This window comes from Oncorhynchus clarkii, chromosome 3 (assembly GCF_045791955.1).
Source record: "Oncorhynchus clarkii lewisi isolate Uvic-CL-2024 chromosome 3, UVic_Ocla_1.0, whole genome shotgun sequence".
Lineage (NCBI taxonomy): Eukaryota > Metazoa > Chordata > Actinopteri > Salmoniformes > Salmonidae > Oncorhynchus > Oncorhynchus clarkii.
Genome location: NC_092149.1, coordinates 21,800,519 through 21,819,771, shown reverse-complemented (window position 1 = coordinate 21,819,771; position 19,253 = coordinate 21,800,519). Strand labels below are relative to the sequence as shown.

General features: G+C 43.5%; 1 protein-coding gene across 1 annotated transcript in view; it reads right to left on the bottom strand.

Annotated features, from left to right (window-relative positions):
* Nucleotides 1-19,253, bottom strand: part of LOC139405818 (t-SNARE domain-containing protein 1-like) — an 80,165-nt gene that overhangs the window by 37,481 nt on the left and 23,431 nt on the right. Inside the window, exon 5 of the mRNA XM_071148254.1 lies at nucleotides 6,321-6,430. Within this exon, the coding sequence (XP_071004355.1) occupies nucleotides 6,335-6,430 (96 nt within the window). The 3' untranslated portion in view covers nucleotides 6,321-6,334. The remainder of the gene's footprint in view (nucleotides 1-6,320; nucleotides 6,431-19,253) is intronic.

The window sequence follows — 19,253 nt, the reverse complement described above, 5'->3', positions numbered from 1 at the left end:
TTAATATAATACATAAATACAATCTATTTAGTCTCAAATAAATAATGAAACATGTTCAATTTGGTTTAAATAATGCAAAAACACAGTGTTGGAGAAGAAAGTAAAAGTGCAATATGTGCCATGTAAAAAAGCTAATGTTTAAGTTCCTTGCTCAGAACATATGAAAGCTCAAATCAAATCAAAGTTTATTTGTCACGTGTGCGGAATACAACAGCTGTAGACCTTACAGTGAAATGCTTACTTACAGGCTCTAACCAATAGTGCAAAAAGGGTATTAGGTGAACAATAGGTAAGTAAAGAAATAAAACAACAGTAAAAAGACAAGCTATATACAGTAGCGAGGCTATAAAAGTAGCGAGGCTACATACAGACACCGGTTAGTCAGGCTGATTGAGGTAGTATGTACGTGTAGATATGGTTAAAGTGACTATGCATATATGATGAACAGAGAGTAGCAGTAGTGTAAAAGAGGGGTTGGCGGGTGGTGGATGGCAGGACACAATGCAGACAGCCCGGTTAGCCAATGTGCGGGACCACTGGTTGGTCTGCCCAATTGAGGTAGTATGCACATGAATGTATAGTTAAAGTGACTATGCATATATGATAAACAGAGAGTAGCAGCAGCGTAAAACGATTCAAATAGTCCGGGTAGCCATTTGATTACCTGTTCAGGAGTCTTATGTCTTGGGGGTAAAAACCATTGAGAAGCCATTTTGCCCTAGACTTGGCACTCCGGTACTGCTTGCCATGCGGTAGTAGAGAGAACAGTCTATAACTGGGGCGACTGGGGTCTTTGACCATTTTTAGGTCCTTCCTCTGACACCACCTGGTGTAGAGGTCCTGGATGGCAGTCAGCTTAGCTCCAGTGATGTACTGGGCCGTACGCACTACCCTCTGTAGTGCCTTGCGGTCAGAGGCCGAGCAATTGCCGTACCAGACAGTGATGCAACCATTCAGGATGTTCTCGATGTTACAGCTGTAGAACCTTGTGAGGATCTCAGGACCCATGCCAAATCTTTTTAGTTTCCTGAGGGGGAATAGGCTTTGTCGTGCCCTTCACGACTGTCCTGGCGTGTTTGGACCATTCTAGTTTGTTGTTGATGTGGACACCAAGGAACTTGAAGCTCACCACCTGCTGCACTAAAGCCCCGCCGATGAGAATGGGGACGTGCTCGGTCCTCCTTTTCCCATAGTCCACAATCATCTCTTTAGTCTTGGTTACGTTGAGGGATAGGTTGTTATTCTGGCACCAGAATGCCAGGTCTCTGACCTCCTCCCTAAAGTCTGTCGCTTCGTTGTCGGTGATCAGGCCTTCCACTGTGGAAACGTAATGATGGTGTTGGAGTCGTGCCTGGCCACGCAGTCGTGGGTGAACAGGGAGTACAGGAGGGGACTGAGCACGCACCCCTGGGGAGCTCCAGTGTTGAGGATCAGCGTTGCAGATGTGTTGCTACCTAAGTACAGGATCCAGTTGCAGAGGGAGGTGTTTAGTCCCAGGATCCTTAGCTTACTGATGAGCTTTGTGGGTACTATGGTGTTGAACACTGAGCTGTAGTCACTTCATGGCTACGGACGTGAGTGCTACGGGTCTGTAGTCATTTAGGCAGGTTGCCTTTGTGTTCTTGGGCACAGGGACTATGGTGGTCTGCTTGAAACATGTTGGTATTATAGACTCAATCAGAGACATGTTGAAAATGTCAGTGAAGACACCTGCCAGTTGGTCAGCACATGCCCGGAGCACAGGTCCTGGTAATCCATCTGGCCCTGCAGTCTTGTGTATGTTGACCTGTTTAAAGGTCTTACTCACGTCGGCTACGGACAGCGTGATCACACAGTCGTCCGGAACAGCTGATGCTCTCATGCATTTCTCAGTGTTGCTTGCCTCAAAGCAAGCACAGTAGTGCCTCAGTGTTGCTTCCCTTTGTAGTCTGGTGGTTCCTTTTACTATGAGTCTTCAACATTCCCAGTTAAGAAGTTTTAGGTTGTAGTTATTACAGGAATTAATTCTCTCAGGAAAGTGCTGTTTGAATGAATGCTTACGAGCCTGCTGCTGCATACCACCGCTCAGTCAGACTGCTCTAATAAATATCAAATCATAGACTTAATTATAATATAATAAACACACAGAAAAACGAGCTTTAGGTCATTAATAGGGTCAAATCCGGAAACTATAATTTCGAAAACAAAACGTTTATTCTTTCAGTGAAATACGGAACCGTTCCTTATTTTATTGAACGGGCAGCAACCCCAAGTCTAAATATTGCTGTTATATTGCACAACCTTCAATGTTATGTCATAATTAAGTAAAATTCTGACAAATTAATTAGGGTCTTTGTTAGGGAGAAATGGTCTTCACCCAGTTCGCAACGAGCTAGGCGGCCCAAACTGCTGCATATAACCTGACTCTGCTTGCACAGAACACAAGAGAAGTGACACAATTTCCCTAGTTAAAATAAATTCATGTTAGCAGGCAATATTAACTAAATATGCAGGTTTAAAAAAATGTACTTGTGTGTTGATTTTTAGAAAGGCATTGATGTTTATGTTTAGGTACACATTGATGCAATGAGAGTGCTTTTTTCGCAAATTAGCTTGTTAAATCATCACCCGTTTGGCGAAGTAGGCTGTGATTCGATGATAAATTAACAGGCACCGCATTGATTAGATGCAACACAGGACAAGCTAGATAAACTAGTAATGTCATCAACCATGTGTAGTTAACAAGTGATTATGTTAAGATTGATAAGTTTAATGCTAGCTAGCAACTTACTTTGGCTCCTTGCTGCACTCGCGTAACAGGTGGTCAGCCTGCCACTCAGACTCCTTGTGGAGTGCAATGTAATTGGCCATAACCGGCGTCCAAAAATTACGATTACCGATTGTTATGAAAACTTGAAATCGGCCCTAATTAATCGGCCATGCCGATCGACCTCTAGTCCATATCAACTTGTCTCTGTCTATAGTGCTCGCTATTCTTCTCTCTGCCTTTATTCCTCTGTAACTCTCTGTGTCTATATCCTCTATACTCCTCAGTGTTTGTGTCACGACTTCCACTGAAGGTGGCTCCCCTGCCTGTTCGGGCGGTGCTCGGCGGTCGTCGTTGCCGCCGGTCTACTAGCCGCCACCGATCCCTTTTTCCTTTTCTGTTCGTTTGGTCTTATGAGTTGCACCTGTTCCTATTTGTGTTTCTTGATTTTTGTCTATTTAAGCCTGTTAGGCCCGCCTAGGTTTGTGCGGCACGTTCACGCAGATTAGCAGGGACCCTGGGCATCTTTTTTATGCTCTTTAGTGTCTTAAGTTTTCATAACTGTGACCTTAATTGCCTACCGTCTGTAAGCTGTTAGTGTCTTAACGACCGTTCTACAGGTGCATGTTCATTAATTGTTTATGGTTCATTGAACAAGCATGGGAAACAGTGTTTAAACCCTTTACAATGAAGATTTGTGAAGTTATTTGGATTTTTACGAATTATCTTTGAAAGACAGGGTCATGAAAAATGTACGTTCTTTTTTTGCTCAGTTTATATCCTCTCATAGTTCATACCTGTCAATGTTTCCCCTCTCTATGACTATGTAATGCTGTGCCCTTCTGTCTGACTCTCTCTGTCTTTGTATATCTGTCTTTCATTATGTTTCTGTATAACATAGTATTGTCTACTCCAGCTAGAGTATGTGGGAGTACTGAAAAGCGCTATACAAATAAAGTTATTATGATTAGGGGTTATTATTATTATTATTATGTGAGAGTACTGTAGTGTAGTACAGGTACTTTCTTCAAAATCTGCCAACAGCATCAAGGAGAATGGAAGAAGGCCCAACAACCAACAACAATGGGAGGAAAACTGAATTTGTTGTTGGTACATACTCGGAACGCTTAATTCTGTTTAAACTCTGTTTGCTTATTTGGATCCTGTTTCTGGTACAAGAACTGGCAGACTATACCAGGCTTATAGCTGCGTCTGCTTTGGCAAAAACCCAGGTGGTTCTGCTAAGCCTGTACTCTTCCTCTTCTGTAGGGCTCAGTACACACACTCACACACACACTCACACACACACACACACTCACACTCACACTCACACACACTCACACTCACACTCACACTCACACACACACACACACTCACACACACACACACACACACACACACACACACACACACAACTTGAGAAATTCCATCTCATCTGCTCCAAATGATTTGCTCCACAAACCTGCAGACCCACTAATCTGTGACCTGAGAGAATCAACGTGGGGAAGATAACTAGATAACACCTCCCAACAGGGCCTCAACCTCCCATTCAATATGAATCAATTGGCTGTACAATACAGTGACTATGATTGTGTTTGCGTGTGGGTTGAGGTGTATTTGTGTATGTCAGACAAGAGCCCTAAATGTAATTCCATCAGCGGTAGATAAAGACGCCAGACTGTGGGTTCATTCAGATTGGTTACGATATCATTTCAGGAAAGTTGTGGTTTTCCATCAACATCAAATGACATTTCTGAATATATCTGTTAATTATTGAATAGTGGCCAAAGTCTTCTACACTGATTCTATCCTCTGCTGAGCTGACGGTGAGAGTCTTTGTTTCTGTCACAAAACACAAAGGTTGGAAGAAATCTGTATATTTCCTGTAAAGGCAGAGAAACATTCTTCAACCTTTCACTCTAGTTACACAATGAGCTAACCAACCACACGAGACATCCAAGCTGCTAGATGCCAGTCTAATCACTTGAAGTACTGATTATGTGAGGCTACAAGTGAACAAAAATCATTACTTGTGGTTGGAATTCCATTTCCATTTCATTGCCCAAACTGAAGAAAACAAATGTCTGTAAAAAAGACCATGTGAAGGAGCAGCAATATACAATATATTAAGAACACCTGCTCTTTCCATGACAAAGACAGACCAGGGGAATCCAGGTGAACGCTATGATGCCTTATTCATTTCACTTGTTATATCCACTTCAATCAGTGTAGATGAAGGAGAGGAGACAGGTTAATGATTTTCAAGCCTTGAGACAATTGATACATGGATTGTGTATGTGTGCCATTCAGAGGATGAATGGGCAAGACAAACAATGTATGTGCCTTTGAACAGGGTATGTTAGTCGGTGTGAGGCGCACCGGTTTGTGTCAAGAACTGTAATGCTGCTGGGTTTTTCGTGCTTAACAGTTCCCCGTGTTTATCAAGAATGGTCCACCATCCGAAGGATACCCAGCCAACTTGACACAACTGTGGGAAACATTGGAGTCAACATGGGTCAGCATCCCTGTGGAACGCTTTAGACACCATGCCCCAACGGATTGAGACTGTTCGTAGGGCAAAAGTGGGGTCCAACTAAATATTAGGAAGATGTTCCGAACGTTTTCTTTACACAATGGCTTGCTCTGTGATAAACACACATTGAGCAAGAAATAGTCAAGTATTGGTTGCTTAACCAACATACCACACACAGCGAAACTGAAGTGGTTAAAAGCCTTTTCAGATCATACCAACAGAAGTAATCGGAAATTAGGAATATTAAGAGAACATTGATTTACCCATCTACAGTATTTCAGCCACAGTTATATATGAAGATGAATCCGTTTTCCCACCACATGTCCTCTTGACAGAAAATACTTAAATATCGATTTGCTATAAAAGCAAATCCGTCAAGCTGCAAAAAAAGTTGACTTTGCTGTCTTGTTGCTATGAACGTTGCTCGTCAATGTCAGTCACTTTCAGAGTGTGTCCTCTGACCAGGATTCCAATTATTGATCCAATTCAAGAAGGAAGCCTTCCTGCACATTACTGGCACTCCAATTAAAAAGCTGTGTTTTCGTAGAATCCCTGTACATTCTCTGAGTTGGCCCCAAATTCTTATCACAAAATAAAACTATTCAACATCCACTGAACGCATCCTTGAGGACAAGTTAGCCCTTCACAACCAAACCTCTTTTTTGGGTGTTTTTGGAGCATTTGTTGATGTTTTTCAGAGCCCAATACTGCACAATGAGGATGTGGAAGTGAATCGCTGGTTGGGGTAAGTTTCTCAAGAACAAGTGAAATCTGATCAAAAGTATCTGGACCCTTCTATAACATTCCATTTTGTTTAAAAAAAAAAGCTAAATTCTCTTTTAACGGGTTGTGCCATATTCTCAGGATCTGCACTGCGTCTCAGGCCTCTATGCAGATTACAATCAGAATAGAATGTCAATATAGCAATCAATACAGCAATACAGTACCTGTATAACAATATCAGTACTAAGTAAAGCTCTGTTTTTTGGGCTGCTGCTGGTTTATAAACACCAGTAGTGATGGAGGGGTTAGGAGGCTTACCTCTGGGGTTGGTTTCATTTTCTTGCTGACACAGCGATGATGATGATGAGAAGGGTGAGGATGAAGCCTCCCGCCACCAGCATGTAACACTTCCTCTTCCTAATCTGCCTCTGTGGGTCAGATCAGATTAGATTCAATTAGAAAACTATAGAATCTGCAACATATTCAATACATACAACACAAACATGTAATCTCCTCCCTGGAGTTACACACCAAATATTTTCCCAACATTCCCCACTAAATTGACACCATTCAGGCACCCATGGTAATACCAGGTGAAATGGCTGAAACACAATTCTGGGTTTTTGGGTTACATTAGGTTTGTACATCAGAATGTGTTTTCAGAAATAACTTGTCATGAAGACTTGATTTGAGTTTGGCCAAGTGCTTGGTGGTTAATGATGAGAGAAACCATTATTAAGAGCCAGTGGTGTCTGATCACAGAACACAGAAACAACAACATTTTCCTTCACATGCTCTTTATCCTCTTTTTCGTTCGAAGAGGTTACATCTATGGACTGGGAATTGTTTCAACATCATTTATCAACTTTTTTTTCTTCTAATATCGCCTGTGGTGTAACTTAAAACTTCAAATGCTTCAAACAACTTCCCCACATAGAACACAAGCTGTGTCATCCTCCCATGTTCATAACTCTCAATGTGTAGTAAAAAAAATATATATTAAAAAAATGAATGAAAAATAACCTCAACTAGAAATGAAAATAACTAGAATGGAGAACAGGGTTTAGAGATATTTCTATATTTCCCTGGCTCCTAGCCTCCTCAGGCGATGGGTGATGTGTCAGAGCAGGGAGGGGAGACCAGAATGTTGTTTTCAAATGCTTTTACTTTCTCTTTTTTCCTCCCCGTTTGCCGCTACAAAGGCAGTGAGAGCGGCTGCGTTAGACCAGAGCTGGGTCTGGAGTCTTTAAATCCTGACTCGCTTCAAAGCAATTCATCTTCTGAGACTCAAAACAGGCTTTCTATGTGGAGAGAGAGAGAGAGAGAGAGAGAGAGAGAGAGAGAGAGAGAGAGAGAGAGAGAGAGAGAGAGAGAAAAAAAACTGCTGTCGAGTAATTTTCAGTTTAAACGTTCCACTCCACAACAATTTGCATAAGCAGCCCTGCATCTGTGATAAGAAGATTGGTAATTTTCAAAGGCTCTGTGGGGATTGAGAATTAAAAGCCTTTCTCCGCTATCTCCTCTCTTGCAGCTGGCCACCACAGATTCTCCGGCTTCTCTCTCACATTTCCTTATAAACTGTGCCTTATAAACTTTCTCTCCCATCCTCTCTCCTTCTCCCTGCTTGCACACAGCAGTCACACGGTGCAGTCTCTCTCTCTCCCTCCCTCTCTCTTTCTCATCCCTATTCCACTGTTATTTATGGAGAACAGAACAATAAATAAGGTAAAGAGGGGGAAAGAAATGGGTTACTATAACAAAGGAACTGTTGCAGTATTTTTAAACAGTGATTTTCCAGCCACAGGGATGGGAGAGTAGGATGGGAGAGGGAGGCACACAGAGAGCAGAGGGGGGGGGGGGACTGTCACTCATTTCCTAATCCCCAGGAGAGTGTGTCCTGTAGGTCTGTGGTTGATGACCATGTACACTGCATTCCCCTGGAAGGAAGAGGGGGGAGGAGAGGAGCAGAGAGGATCTCCCCGGTTCTATTCCGCTCAGTCTGAATGACCAAGGACAGGACAAACCTTAACCTCAAGCATTTGGTCAAATGACTCCTCATAGTCTCATGTGTCTATTCTTGCATTGCTCCATATGTCCCCATCTCCCTATCTCCCCCCCCTCTCTCTCTCTCTCTCTCTCTCTCTCTCTCCCCCCTCCCCCTCTCTCTCCCCCCCCCCCCTCTCTCTCTCTCCCCCCCTCTCTCTCTCTCTCTCCCCCCTCTCCCCCCCCCCTCTCCCCCCCCCCCTCTCTCTCCCCCCCTCTCTCCCCCCCCTCTCTCTCTCTCCCCCCCCTCTATATCTCTCTCGCCCCCCCCCCCCTCTCTCTCTGCCGCTTGCCCACCCGTGCCCGTTCCCGCTGGCTCTCATCCCTGATCCTTTCAGTCTCAGTGTTGTCATTGTCATGGCGAGGTTCTAAGAAATCCCCTTTGTCAGCATAAAGGTCTGGTAAAGGACAAGCAGCAGCTGGGTTAGAATGAGCTAGAGAGGGGCTGAAAGAGAAATGAGCTTTATACAATATGTGGCACCTTGAATCCACTCAGTTCATCTCAGAGCCAAAGTCAGAGGAGCGGACTAAGGGCTCTGCTGAAGAAAGCTTGATCTCTTGGTGAAGATGCGTTTGGAAACGGTCACAAACGCCAAAATGTTAACATATTTTTCTAGCTATACTGTAACGTTGTTTCATGTCCCCAAACATGACGGTGTAGCACCAGGTATGTGTACATTTCCCAAGCATATTGCCATCTAAAGGTGTTCATGCATTTTACAACCATGCCAGGGACCGTGTGTACTGCCTCAGGGTATGGAAAGGCATGAGGCTGCTACACTGCATCCTCACAGTCCAAGATGATCCTCACCGTGGTTATTAGCAGCTGCAAGTCATGTCAGACCGTGCCAGCACGCTCCAAACTCATCACCATTTCTCTCATTCAGATAGACAATCTCGCATTGAGTTTCCGGGAGGGGAAAGCTATTTAGCTTATGTGTGACATTAGAAATGTCTTAATAATACAATAATAATGGCAAGCAATGATTACTGACATCATATTTTTCCTCCTTTATCGTATCCGGTAGAGTAAAACTAGCTGCCTCCTTTGTAATGGGATTATGTGAAATGTATATCAAATTCCCAGTCAACCCTGATAATGATGTATAAAAGGAGCAGCAAACAAACAGTCACGGCCAGTCTTGGGACCCTCAGTGGACCTGCTACTGTGACAACCTCCCTGTCACTTGTCACTGTCTCTGCTGCATCGCCTCTGACTGCACCACAAACCTCTACTGGTCCCTGTCCTCATCCCTGTTCCTGCATCGCCTCAGACTGCACCACAAACCCCTGCCTGTCCACGTACCTATCCCTGTTCCTGCATCGCCTCTGACTGCACCACAAACCCCTGCCTGTCCCCGTACCCATCCCTGTTCCTGCATCGTCTCAGACTGCACCACAAACCCCTGCTGGTCCCTGTCCCCATCCCTGTTCCTGCATCGCCTCAGACTGCACCACAAACCCCTGCCTGTCCCTGTACCCATCCCTGTTCCTGTATCTCCTCAGACTGCACCACAAACCCCTGCTGGTCCCTGTCCCCATCCCTGTTCCTGCATCGCCACAGATAGCATCACAAACCTCTCCCCGCTCTTGTCTCTGTCCCTGCATCGCATCAGAAACCACAAACCTCTCCCAGTCCCTGTTCCTGCATCGCCTCAGACTGCACCACAAACCCCTGCCTGTCCCCGTACCCATCCCTGTTCCTGTATCGCCTCAGACTGCACCACAAACCCCTGCTGGTCCCTGTCCCCATCCCTGTTCCTGCATCGCCACAGATAGCACCACAAACCTCTCCCCGCTCTTGTCTCTGTCCCTGCATTGCATCAGAAACCACAAACCCCTCCCAGTCCCTGTCCCTGCATCACCACAGACAGCAACACAAACCTCTCACTGTCCCTGTCCCCATCCCGGTCCCAGTCCCTGCATCGCCGCAGACAGCAACACAAACCTCTCACTGTCCCTGTCCCCATCCCGGTCCCTGTACCTGCATCGTCTCAGACAGCAACACAAACCTCTCACTGTCCCTGTCCCCATCCCGGTCCCAGTCCCTGCATCGCCGCAGACAGCAACACAAACCTCTCACTGTCCCTGTCCCCATCCCGGTCCCTGTACCTGCATCGTCTCAGACAGCACCACAATCCTCTCCCTGTTCCTGTCTCGGTCCCTGCATCGTCTCAGACAGCACCACAATCCTCTCCCTCTCCCTGTCCCTGTCTCGGTCCCTGCATCGTCTCAGACAGCACCACAATCCCTTCCCTCTCCCTGTCCCTGTCCCTGTCCCTGCATATTATCAGACAGCACCACAATCCTCTCCCTCTCCCTGTCCCTGTCTCGGTCCCTGCATCGTCTCAGACAGCACCACAATACTCTCCCTCTCCCTGTCCCTGTCTCGGTCCCTGCATCATATCAGACAGCACCACAATCCTTTCCCTCTCCCTGTCCCTGTCTCGGTCCCTGCATATTATCAGACAGCACCACAATCCTCTCCCTCTCCCTGTCCCTGTCTCGGTCCCTGCATCGTCTCAGACAGCACCACAATCCTCTCCCTCTCCCTGTCCCTGTCTCGGTCCCTGCATCGTCTCATACAGCACCACAATCCTCTCCCTGTCCCTGTCCCTGTCTCGGTCCCTGCATCATATCAGACAGCACCACAATCCTCTCCCTCTCCATCTTCCTGTCTCGGTCCCTGCATCGACTCAGACAGCGCCACAATCCTCTCCCTCTCCCTGTCCCTGTCTCGGTCCTTGCATCTCCTCAGACAGCACCACTAACTTTAGCCCAGCTGCATTCTGGTATTCTGGCTGTTTCTCATATATCTGTGTCTATGTTTCTCATGTATCTGTGTCTATGAAATGGGCTTATTTTAACAAACACATTACATGAATATGTATAGACCATGTTTTCCCTAGTCAGAATCATATAATGAAAATAATGTCATGTTCTAAAGTAGAATTTTGTTTTCAACTCCAGTTCTGAACTTTTCACGGATGTATAGAGACGGGGAGGATGTTGAATTGTTGTTCAAGTAGAGAACTGACCTTCTGGGGAAATTGTTATTGTCAAAGAACTATATAAAGGACAGACCGGCTACACCTTCTTTCCTGCTCTAGACTAAAAGCACCAATAGATATGGCTGTTGACTGTCTGTCTGCCCAGAGATATTTACTCTGTGGATGTTTTAGTGTGTATTGACCTTGTAATCAAATCAAATTGTATTGGTCGCGTACACATATTATGTTCTCGCGGGTGTAGCGAAATGCTTGTGTTCCTATCTCCAAAAGTGCAGCAATATGTAAGAATGATACAAGCAAATCCACAAAATAAAAATGTATTAATAAATATATATAGAAATATTAGAACAAGCAGTGTCAGAGTGCGGAATATAAACATACACTGAGTGTACAAAACATTAGGAACACCTTCCTAACATTGAGTTGCACCCCCTTTTACTCTCAGAACAGCCTCAATTCGTCAGGGCATGGACTCTACAAGGTGTTCGATAGCGTTCCACAAGGAAGCTGGCCCATTTTGACTCCAATTCTTCCCACAGTTGTGTCAAGCTGGCTGGATGTCCTTTGGGTGGTGGACCCTTCTTGATGCACTATTGATGAAACTATTGAGTGTGAAAAACCCAGCAGCGTTGGAGTTCTTGACACAGTCAAACCAGTGTGCCTGGCACCTACTACCAAACTCCATTCAAAGGCCCTTAAATTCCCTCTCTGAATGGCACACATACACAATCCAAGTCCCAATTGTCTCAAGGCTTAGCAATCCTTCTTTAACCCGTCTCCTCCCCTTCATCTAAACTGATTGAAGTGGATTTAATAAGTGACATCAATAAAGGATCATACTCACCTGGATGCACCCGGTCAGTCTATGTAAATGTTTTGTACACTCAGTGTATATGTCCTGTATATGATGGTGTGTATAGACATTATGGACAGTATATGAATAGAAAAGGTGTGTACAGCTGTAGTTATATAGGATGAGCCTTGACTAGAATGCAGTATAGATATGAAGTGGGTAAAACACAATGTAAACATGATTAAAGTGACCAGTGTTCATTGACTATGTACATAGGGCAGCAGACTGTAAGGTGCAGGGTAGAGTACCGAGTGGTAGTGACAGTGACTAATGTTCAGGGCAGAGGACTGGTTGGAGGCCGGCTAGAAGCGGTTTTTCAGTCTCTTGGTCCCAGCTTTGATGCACTTGTGCTGTCTCCGACTTCTAGATGGTAGCGGGGTGAAAAGGCCGTTGCTTGAGCCAAGCCAAATTGATTCAGCCTCCTGTTTATTCTGTATACTGGGGTATTTGTAAATAGCCACTGGGTGGTCTTTCAATACCACCAAAACTGCTGAAAATATTTATTTGAAGTTTTCCAATACATTTTAATATTTGTAGCTATTTGTTAAGTAAATACCTGCAGTCAACTTGTGCAATGTTTTAGGAGATAAAGCACATTGCTTTCTTATTGCACCTGTCACATTATTTTACATTATGAAGCTTACTTAGTTCTCCAGCACAGTTCAGTCAGTCATGTGTTTGTTTGTAAATAGCACAATAGGAGAAAGAGGTAGTAGGTGAGTCCAGCTGTGTATTGACAGGGGTCACATTTTATGTTGAAAGTCAACTGTGTTTTTTTTTACTTCAATAGAGTGATCAGGAGTGTGCAACTATAGTTTTCCTTCACAGAAAATACATTTGTGTAACACATTTGGCATAATACAGCTTCATTTTCATCAGATGACAACAGAAGTGCAACACTATTTGGCTGGCAGCCACACAACTAAATGAGCTTACAATGAAAAAGCAAAAACAATGCATGTCCATCATATTTCTAATGTTTAGGCCTATCCAAGCACACCATGACAGTCATGAAGCTGGAGACTGAAAATATTTGGCATGGGTCCACAGATCCTAAAACGGTTCTACAGCTGCCTACAGAGGGTAGTGCGAACAACCCAGTACATCACTGGGGCCAAGCTTCCTGCCATCCAGGACCTCTATACCGGGTGGTGTCAGAAGAAGGCCCTAAAAATTGTCAAAGACAACAGCCACCCTAGTCACAGACTGTTCTCTCTGCTACCACACGGCAAGCAGCACCGGAGCACCAAGTCTAGGTCCAAGAAAGAGGCTTCTAAACAGCTTCTACCCCCAAACCATAAGACTCCTGAACATCTAGTCAAATTGCTACCCAGACTATTTGTATTGCCCCCCCCCCTCCCCTCTCTACACCACTGCCACTCTCTGTTGTCATCTATGCATAGTCACTTAACTCTACCTACATGTACATACTACCTCAACTAACCGGTGCCTCCTCACATTGACTGCACCCCCCTGTATATATTGTTATTTTTTACTGCTGCTCTTTAATTACTTGTTACTTTTATCTCTTATTCTTATCAGTTTTTTTGAAACTGCACTGTTGGTTAGGGGCTCGTAAGTAAGCATTTCACTGTAAGGTCTACACCTGTTGTATTTGGCGCATGTGACTAATACCATTTGATTTGATTTGATCATAGAAAGAATGTAGCCAGCTACATTTTCTAATGTTTTGCTTCAAGTTAATTTAGCATTTTACTGGAAAAAATAGGCTGGCTACACTGAGAAAAGTACCAGAGAAAAGTAGCGACACACATCATTCAGAGCGCTGTCTGCTGATAGAATGCCTGTTCGTGAATTCTCATCGGAGTTTAGAAGTACAACTGAAGCACAAAATTATTCTGATGCCGAGCAGAAATTACAATAAAAAGCATTTTAGATCTGTGTATAGAAAACAAAGCAAGATATTTGTCACAAGTTTATATTTTTTTCCTGCGTGAATATGCGTTAACACAACCCCTAGTTTAACTTGCTAAGTAAGTGGCTGAATTCACAAGTTGATCACATAATGTTAGCTTTCTGCCATGTTTGAGAAGTCAAAGCCCTTTATTTGTACAGCTGCTACTTCTATCTTTATTTCCTTGTGTTTTTTCTACTCCCTGTTCTTGGCCCATCAGTCTGCTACTACCCCTCTTCTCCAAGCAGAGCAGGCAGGCCCATTGCCCGAGCCACTTCAGACTCCACACTGGAGAGCCAGTACATCATGCATCAAAACATTGCTCATTTGCACAATGTCTCTCGTTCACATTCGCTTGTAAAGGTCCAAACTCCCCAAACATGACATTCAGTAGCTCCTACCTATATATGTATAACTTTATGATCTGTATTGCCTGTCGTTGCAATTAGTTTATTATCGTTTGCACTACTTAGCATATTTAAACTAGCAGCTTCCATGAAAATACACTATTACTTGTGCTAATTTTGTTAGCATTCTGGTGACACCCAATGGGCTTTTGGTGCCCCCTTGTGTACTAAACCGGTAATGCTGTAAATCCCGGGGTGAGAGAATGATGGTGTGACAGTATGAACATCTGGATACCGCTCAACCCTACTGTGCCCCCGCGTGTTTTCTGTGTTTCTATGTCTTCTATCTGTCAGGCATTATATAGTCTGCATTTCTCTCTCTCTCGCTCTCTCTCCCGCCTTCCCTTCCCTTCCTCCTTCCTTCCTTCCCTCCCTGTCTCCAGCAATACGATAACACCAGGAGCTCCAAAAACAAACCATCTGAATTAGCATGATAGCGGAAATATGTCATATTGATCACAGGAGGAGATACATTTTCCACAAAGGCGGCTGACGGGTTTCAAACAGAAACTGTGACGTCCTATGATGTAATTATGGTAACCACCAATCAAGTGAGTCATTGCCTTTCAATGAATCATTGTGCATATTGAGTTTGCTAATTTGTAAATCATTACAAACACATTCCCCATAATCAACTTAATCTAATGGCCGACAGACATTTGAAATGAAATGCAACACTAACAGAAGTGCGTCTTAAATGAGGTCTATATTAAACCATTATTCAACACATAATAAAACAGCTATGTTTCACTAGCGACATGGAGGCTGTATAATATAATAGTATCGTTACATAGTAATGAACAATCACAGTTCATCTCGGTCTGTTGGACATGGATGGGGCTGACAACATCAGTGTTGTAACTTGAGGAATCTTCATGTGAGAGGAGTAATCTGCCTGAGGCTAATGGATTATAGATTCAATTTATTTTCAGTGTAAAGCCGTCTGACATGGTGGGCCACGGACAAAAATGTCATCCCCTATTAATTGACCATTGGTGCTGATGTTCAATGGTGCATGTGCACCAGCATTAAAGAGCTGTTTGACTGAGTTCATGGAACTGTGCCCTTGCCTTTCTGCCATTTGTATGTCTCTGTGTGTGTGTCTCTCTATATTTCTCTCACTCTCTCTCTTTTTCGCTCTCTGTATCCTTCCCTTCTCCTCAAGTCTCTCTCTTGCTCTCCTTCTCTCTCTTACTCATCTTCTCTCTCATTCGCTCTCCCACTCTCTATCTCTCCCTCCTCCTCAACAGTCTCTCTCTTTCTCTCTTGTTTCTCTCCTTCAATCTATTTTCCTTCCTACCACTCTTTATATCTCCCCTTGCACAGTGTCTCTCTCTTCTTCTCCACTCTCTCTTCCTCTAGACTAGAAACAGCCATGTGGATTGGCAGAGAGCTAAATTGCTCTGCGTGAGCTTGGTCACGGCTCAGCTCTCCTTGAGATAATGAAATGACAATTAATGGGAAAGCTGTGTGCACTCGCTCATTTGCTCACTCACTCGTTCACTTGTAGAGCAGCATAGAACAGCATGAAACAGAGGAAAAAGAAGGCTGTAGGAAGGAGAGCAACTCTCACAAAACTTTGGGGGGAAAGTAATATGGTGTCTATATACTTGAGTAATCCAACAGAAAAATCGAAATGCCAGTGTAGATCTGTGAATTGGCTTTTAGGATATATTACAGTAATATTACACTTTTTTTCAACAGCATGGTATTTCTTATGGTGTACATGAGCAAAATTGTGTTAGACTTTAGATAAACTACCCATATAAGAGTAACTGTGTAAGTTATTCACGAAGAGTAACTGTGTAAGTTATTCAGGAAGAGTAACTGTGTAAGTTATTCAGGAAGAGTAACTGTGTAAGTTATTCAGGAAGAGTAACTGTGTAAGTTATTCAGGAAGAGTAACTGTGTAAGTTATTCAGGAAGAGTAACTGTGAAAGTTATTCAGGAAGAGTAACTGTGTAAGTTATTCAGGAAGAGTAACTGTGTAAGTTATTCAGGAAGAGTAACTGTGTAAGTTATTCAGGAAGAGTAACTGTGTAAGTTATTCAGGAAGAATAACTGTGTAAGTTATTCAGGAAGAGTAACTGTGTAAGTTATTCAGGAAGAGTAACTGTGTAAGTTATTCAGGTAGAGTAACTGTGTAAGTTATTCAGGAAGAGTAACTGTGTAAGTTATTCAGGAAGAGTAACTGTGTAAGTTATTCAGGAAGAGTAACTGTGAAAGTTATTCAGGAAGAGTAACTGTGTAAAATAAATGTATAAAAGCACCTCTCCGAAACAAGCGGGTAAATCCCTGACATTGCATGTTAGTAATCTATGTGTGTGTACGGTAGTAGATATGAGGGAGAGGAAAAAGTCAAATAAAAGCCATTAGAGAGATAAGGATGTAGGAAGAGGGTTCGGCTGCTGTTGACAACAAATCACTAAGTAGGACAGTGATATTCATACCATAGATATAAAATAAAGTACAGTAAACTGAAAAAGTATGATACAGTACATCAGCTCAAATGTGTGTGTGTTTATGCTTGTGTGCCTGTATGAATGTGTGTTATCTGTATTTGCTTCAATCTGTAGATAGAGGACTCCTGCTATCTCCAGGAGTGATAATTAGACTTTTTGTCTTAATATGTTGCTGTCTTTTTGATGGCTAGGGCCATCTACTTTAATTCAGGATTGGTGGGTACCCCACTGTACGGTTGAGCTAACGTAGGTTAAGGTGATTAGCATGAGGTTGTAAGTAACAAGAACATTTCCCAGGACATAGACATATCTGATGTTGGCAGAAAGGTTAAATTATTGTTAATCTAACTGCACTGTCCGATTTACAGTAGCTATTACAGTGAAATAATACCATGCTATTGTTTGAGGAGAGTGCACAGTTATGAACTTGATACAACATTTTGATAAGAAATACAGTGGTTCATTGGATCAGTCTAAAACTTTCCACATACACTTCTGCCATCTAGTGGCCACAATCTAAATTGCACCTGAGCTGGAAAAATACATTATGGCCTTTCCCTTGCACTTCAAAGATGATGGTAGAAAATATATGTTGATTTTTATTTTTCTTTGTATTTTCTTTTACCAGATCTAATGTGTTATATTCTCCTACATTTATTTCACATTTCCACAAAATTCAAAGTGTTTCCTTTCAAATGGTTTCAAGAATATGTGTATCATTGCTTCAATGCCTGAGCTACATGCAGTTAGATTTGGGTATGTCATTCCATCGCGGGTGGCACAGGGGCTACTCATTTCTTCTAGATGGAGATTTTCTATTTTCTCCCTCACTCACCTGTCCATCTCCTAATTTGAATTCCATGCTGTCACTGTCACTTGCCATCTCAAACTTAACATTGTTGTCATCTATTGCCCACCAGGTGCCCTTAGAGAGCTCCTCAATGAGCTTGACATATTGATAAGTTCATTTCCTGATGGTGGATCACCACTCAGTCCACTGGGTGACTTCAAGCTCCCAACGTCTGCCTTCGATTAATTTCTTTCAACCTCTTTCTTTCCCCTCCTTTCCTCTTTTGACCTCCCCTCCACAAGGCAGGCAATGCGCTTGACCTAAACTTTGCTAGATGCTGTTCGCCTACCACAACCCTCCTCCAGGTCTCTAATCACTACTTTGTTTCCTTTTCTGTCTCCCTTTCTTCCAACCCTACCCAGAAGGTCATTTGGTCGCAATCTTTGCTCTCTATCTCCCTCTACTCCAGGTTTCGTCATCTAGGTTTGGCCTCAGGCCCATTTTTTTCTGAGCTAATAGTTGGTGGGCCATAACATAATTAGTATATAATGCTAGCACAATGAATTGGTCCACACTACAAATGAAACTAAATGTTTTACACATCTGATTAGTACATAATAAACTCAGTGACAATAACATAATGAATTCTGTAACTTATACAGGTTAAATCTGCAGTTACAAGGAAGAGGGAAAACAGTCGTGGACACGGTGGAAAAACTTGGAAGCTTGATTTGGACTTGTCATCTGGAAGGCTAATGCACTTCAGCACACTGAAGAACGACAGGCAGAGGGACCAGACAACTTCTCCACAAGACTTGAAGACTACAGCATGCCCAAGGATATCATTGCGTTTGTACATGATCCTCTCACAGTCCGCCCAGGTGGAGAATTCTCCTCCCTAAGGAAACGATACCCTTGCTGGATGAGTCCCCAATTCAAACTGAGCTGATTGAATTCCAGACTTCGAGCCATCTCAGGGATGCACTCAGGAGTGCCGAGTCCTTGTGTGCATTTTGTGTGGCATGCTCAGAAGGATACAGCACAATAAAGAAACTTGCATTTTATGTGCCAACAATGTTTGGATCAACGTACACCTGTGAGTCCTCATTTTCCTCTATGAACGCAGTATAGATTCACAACTGGAGCAGGTTTTCACATAAGTCAATCGAGGACTGCCTGCGCATCAAAATCACATCCATCTCAGGCGACATCTACAAGATCGTGTCCGAGGGGAAATGCAACTCTTCCCATTGAGTGGCCTACATGACTTTAATGAGTAAATACTAACATTATTGTGAGTGCTTATCCAGGGATAATTATGTCTCAGGCTGACAGCATTCTCTGTTTGTTCTGTTGTTACAGGAGCACGCTATTCCGATACAGAAATTCAGATACAGACATTGCCTCAGGCGCTGTTTACCTCATACTGATTTTATTTTTGTTATATTGTTTTTTAAATTAAAATAATATTAATAATTAATTTGTTGGGTCAAATAATATTGCTGGTGGTCCTGATTTGGCCCGCAGGCCACCAGTTGGGGAAACCTTCTCTACTTTCTCTTCTTCTATCCTATCATCTCTCCCTTCTGCTAAATCATTCTCCCTCCTGTCTCCTGATTCTGCCTCTATGACCCTACTCTCCTCGCTTTCCACATCCTATGACTCTCACCGTCTCCTTTCCTCCCTGCCAGCTCGGCCCTCCCCTCCTGCTCCGTGGCTGAATGACTCACTGCGAGCTTACAGAACAGGGCTGCGGGCATCTGATCAAAA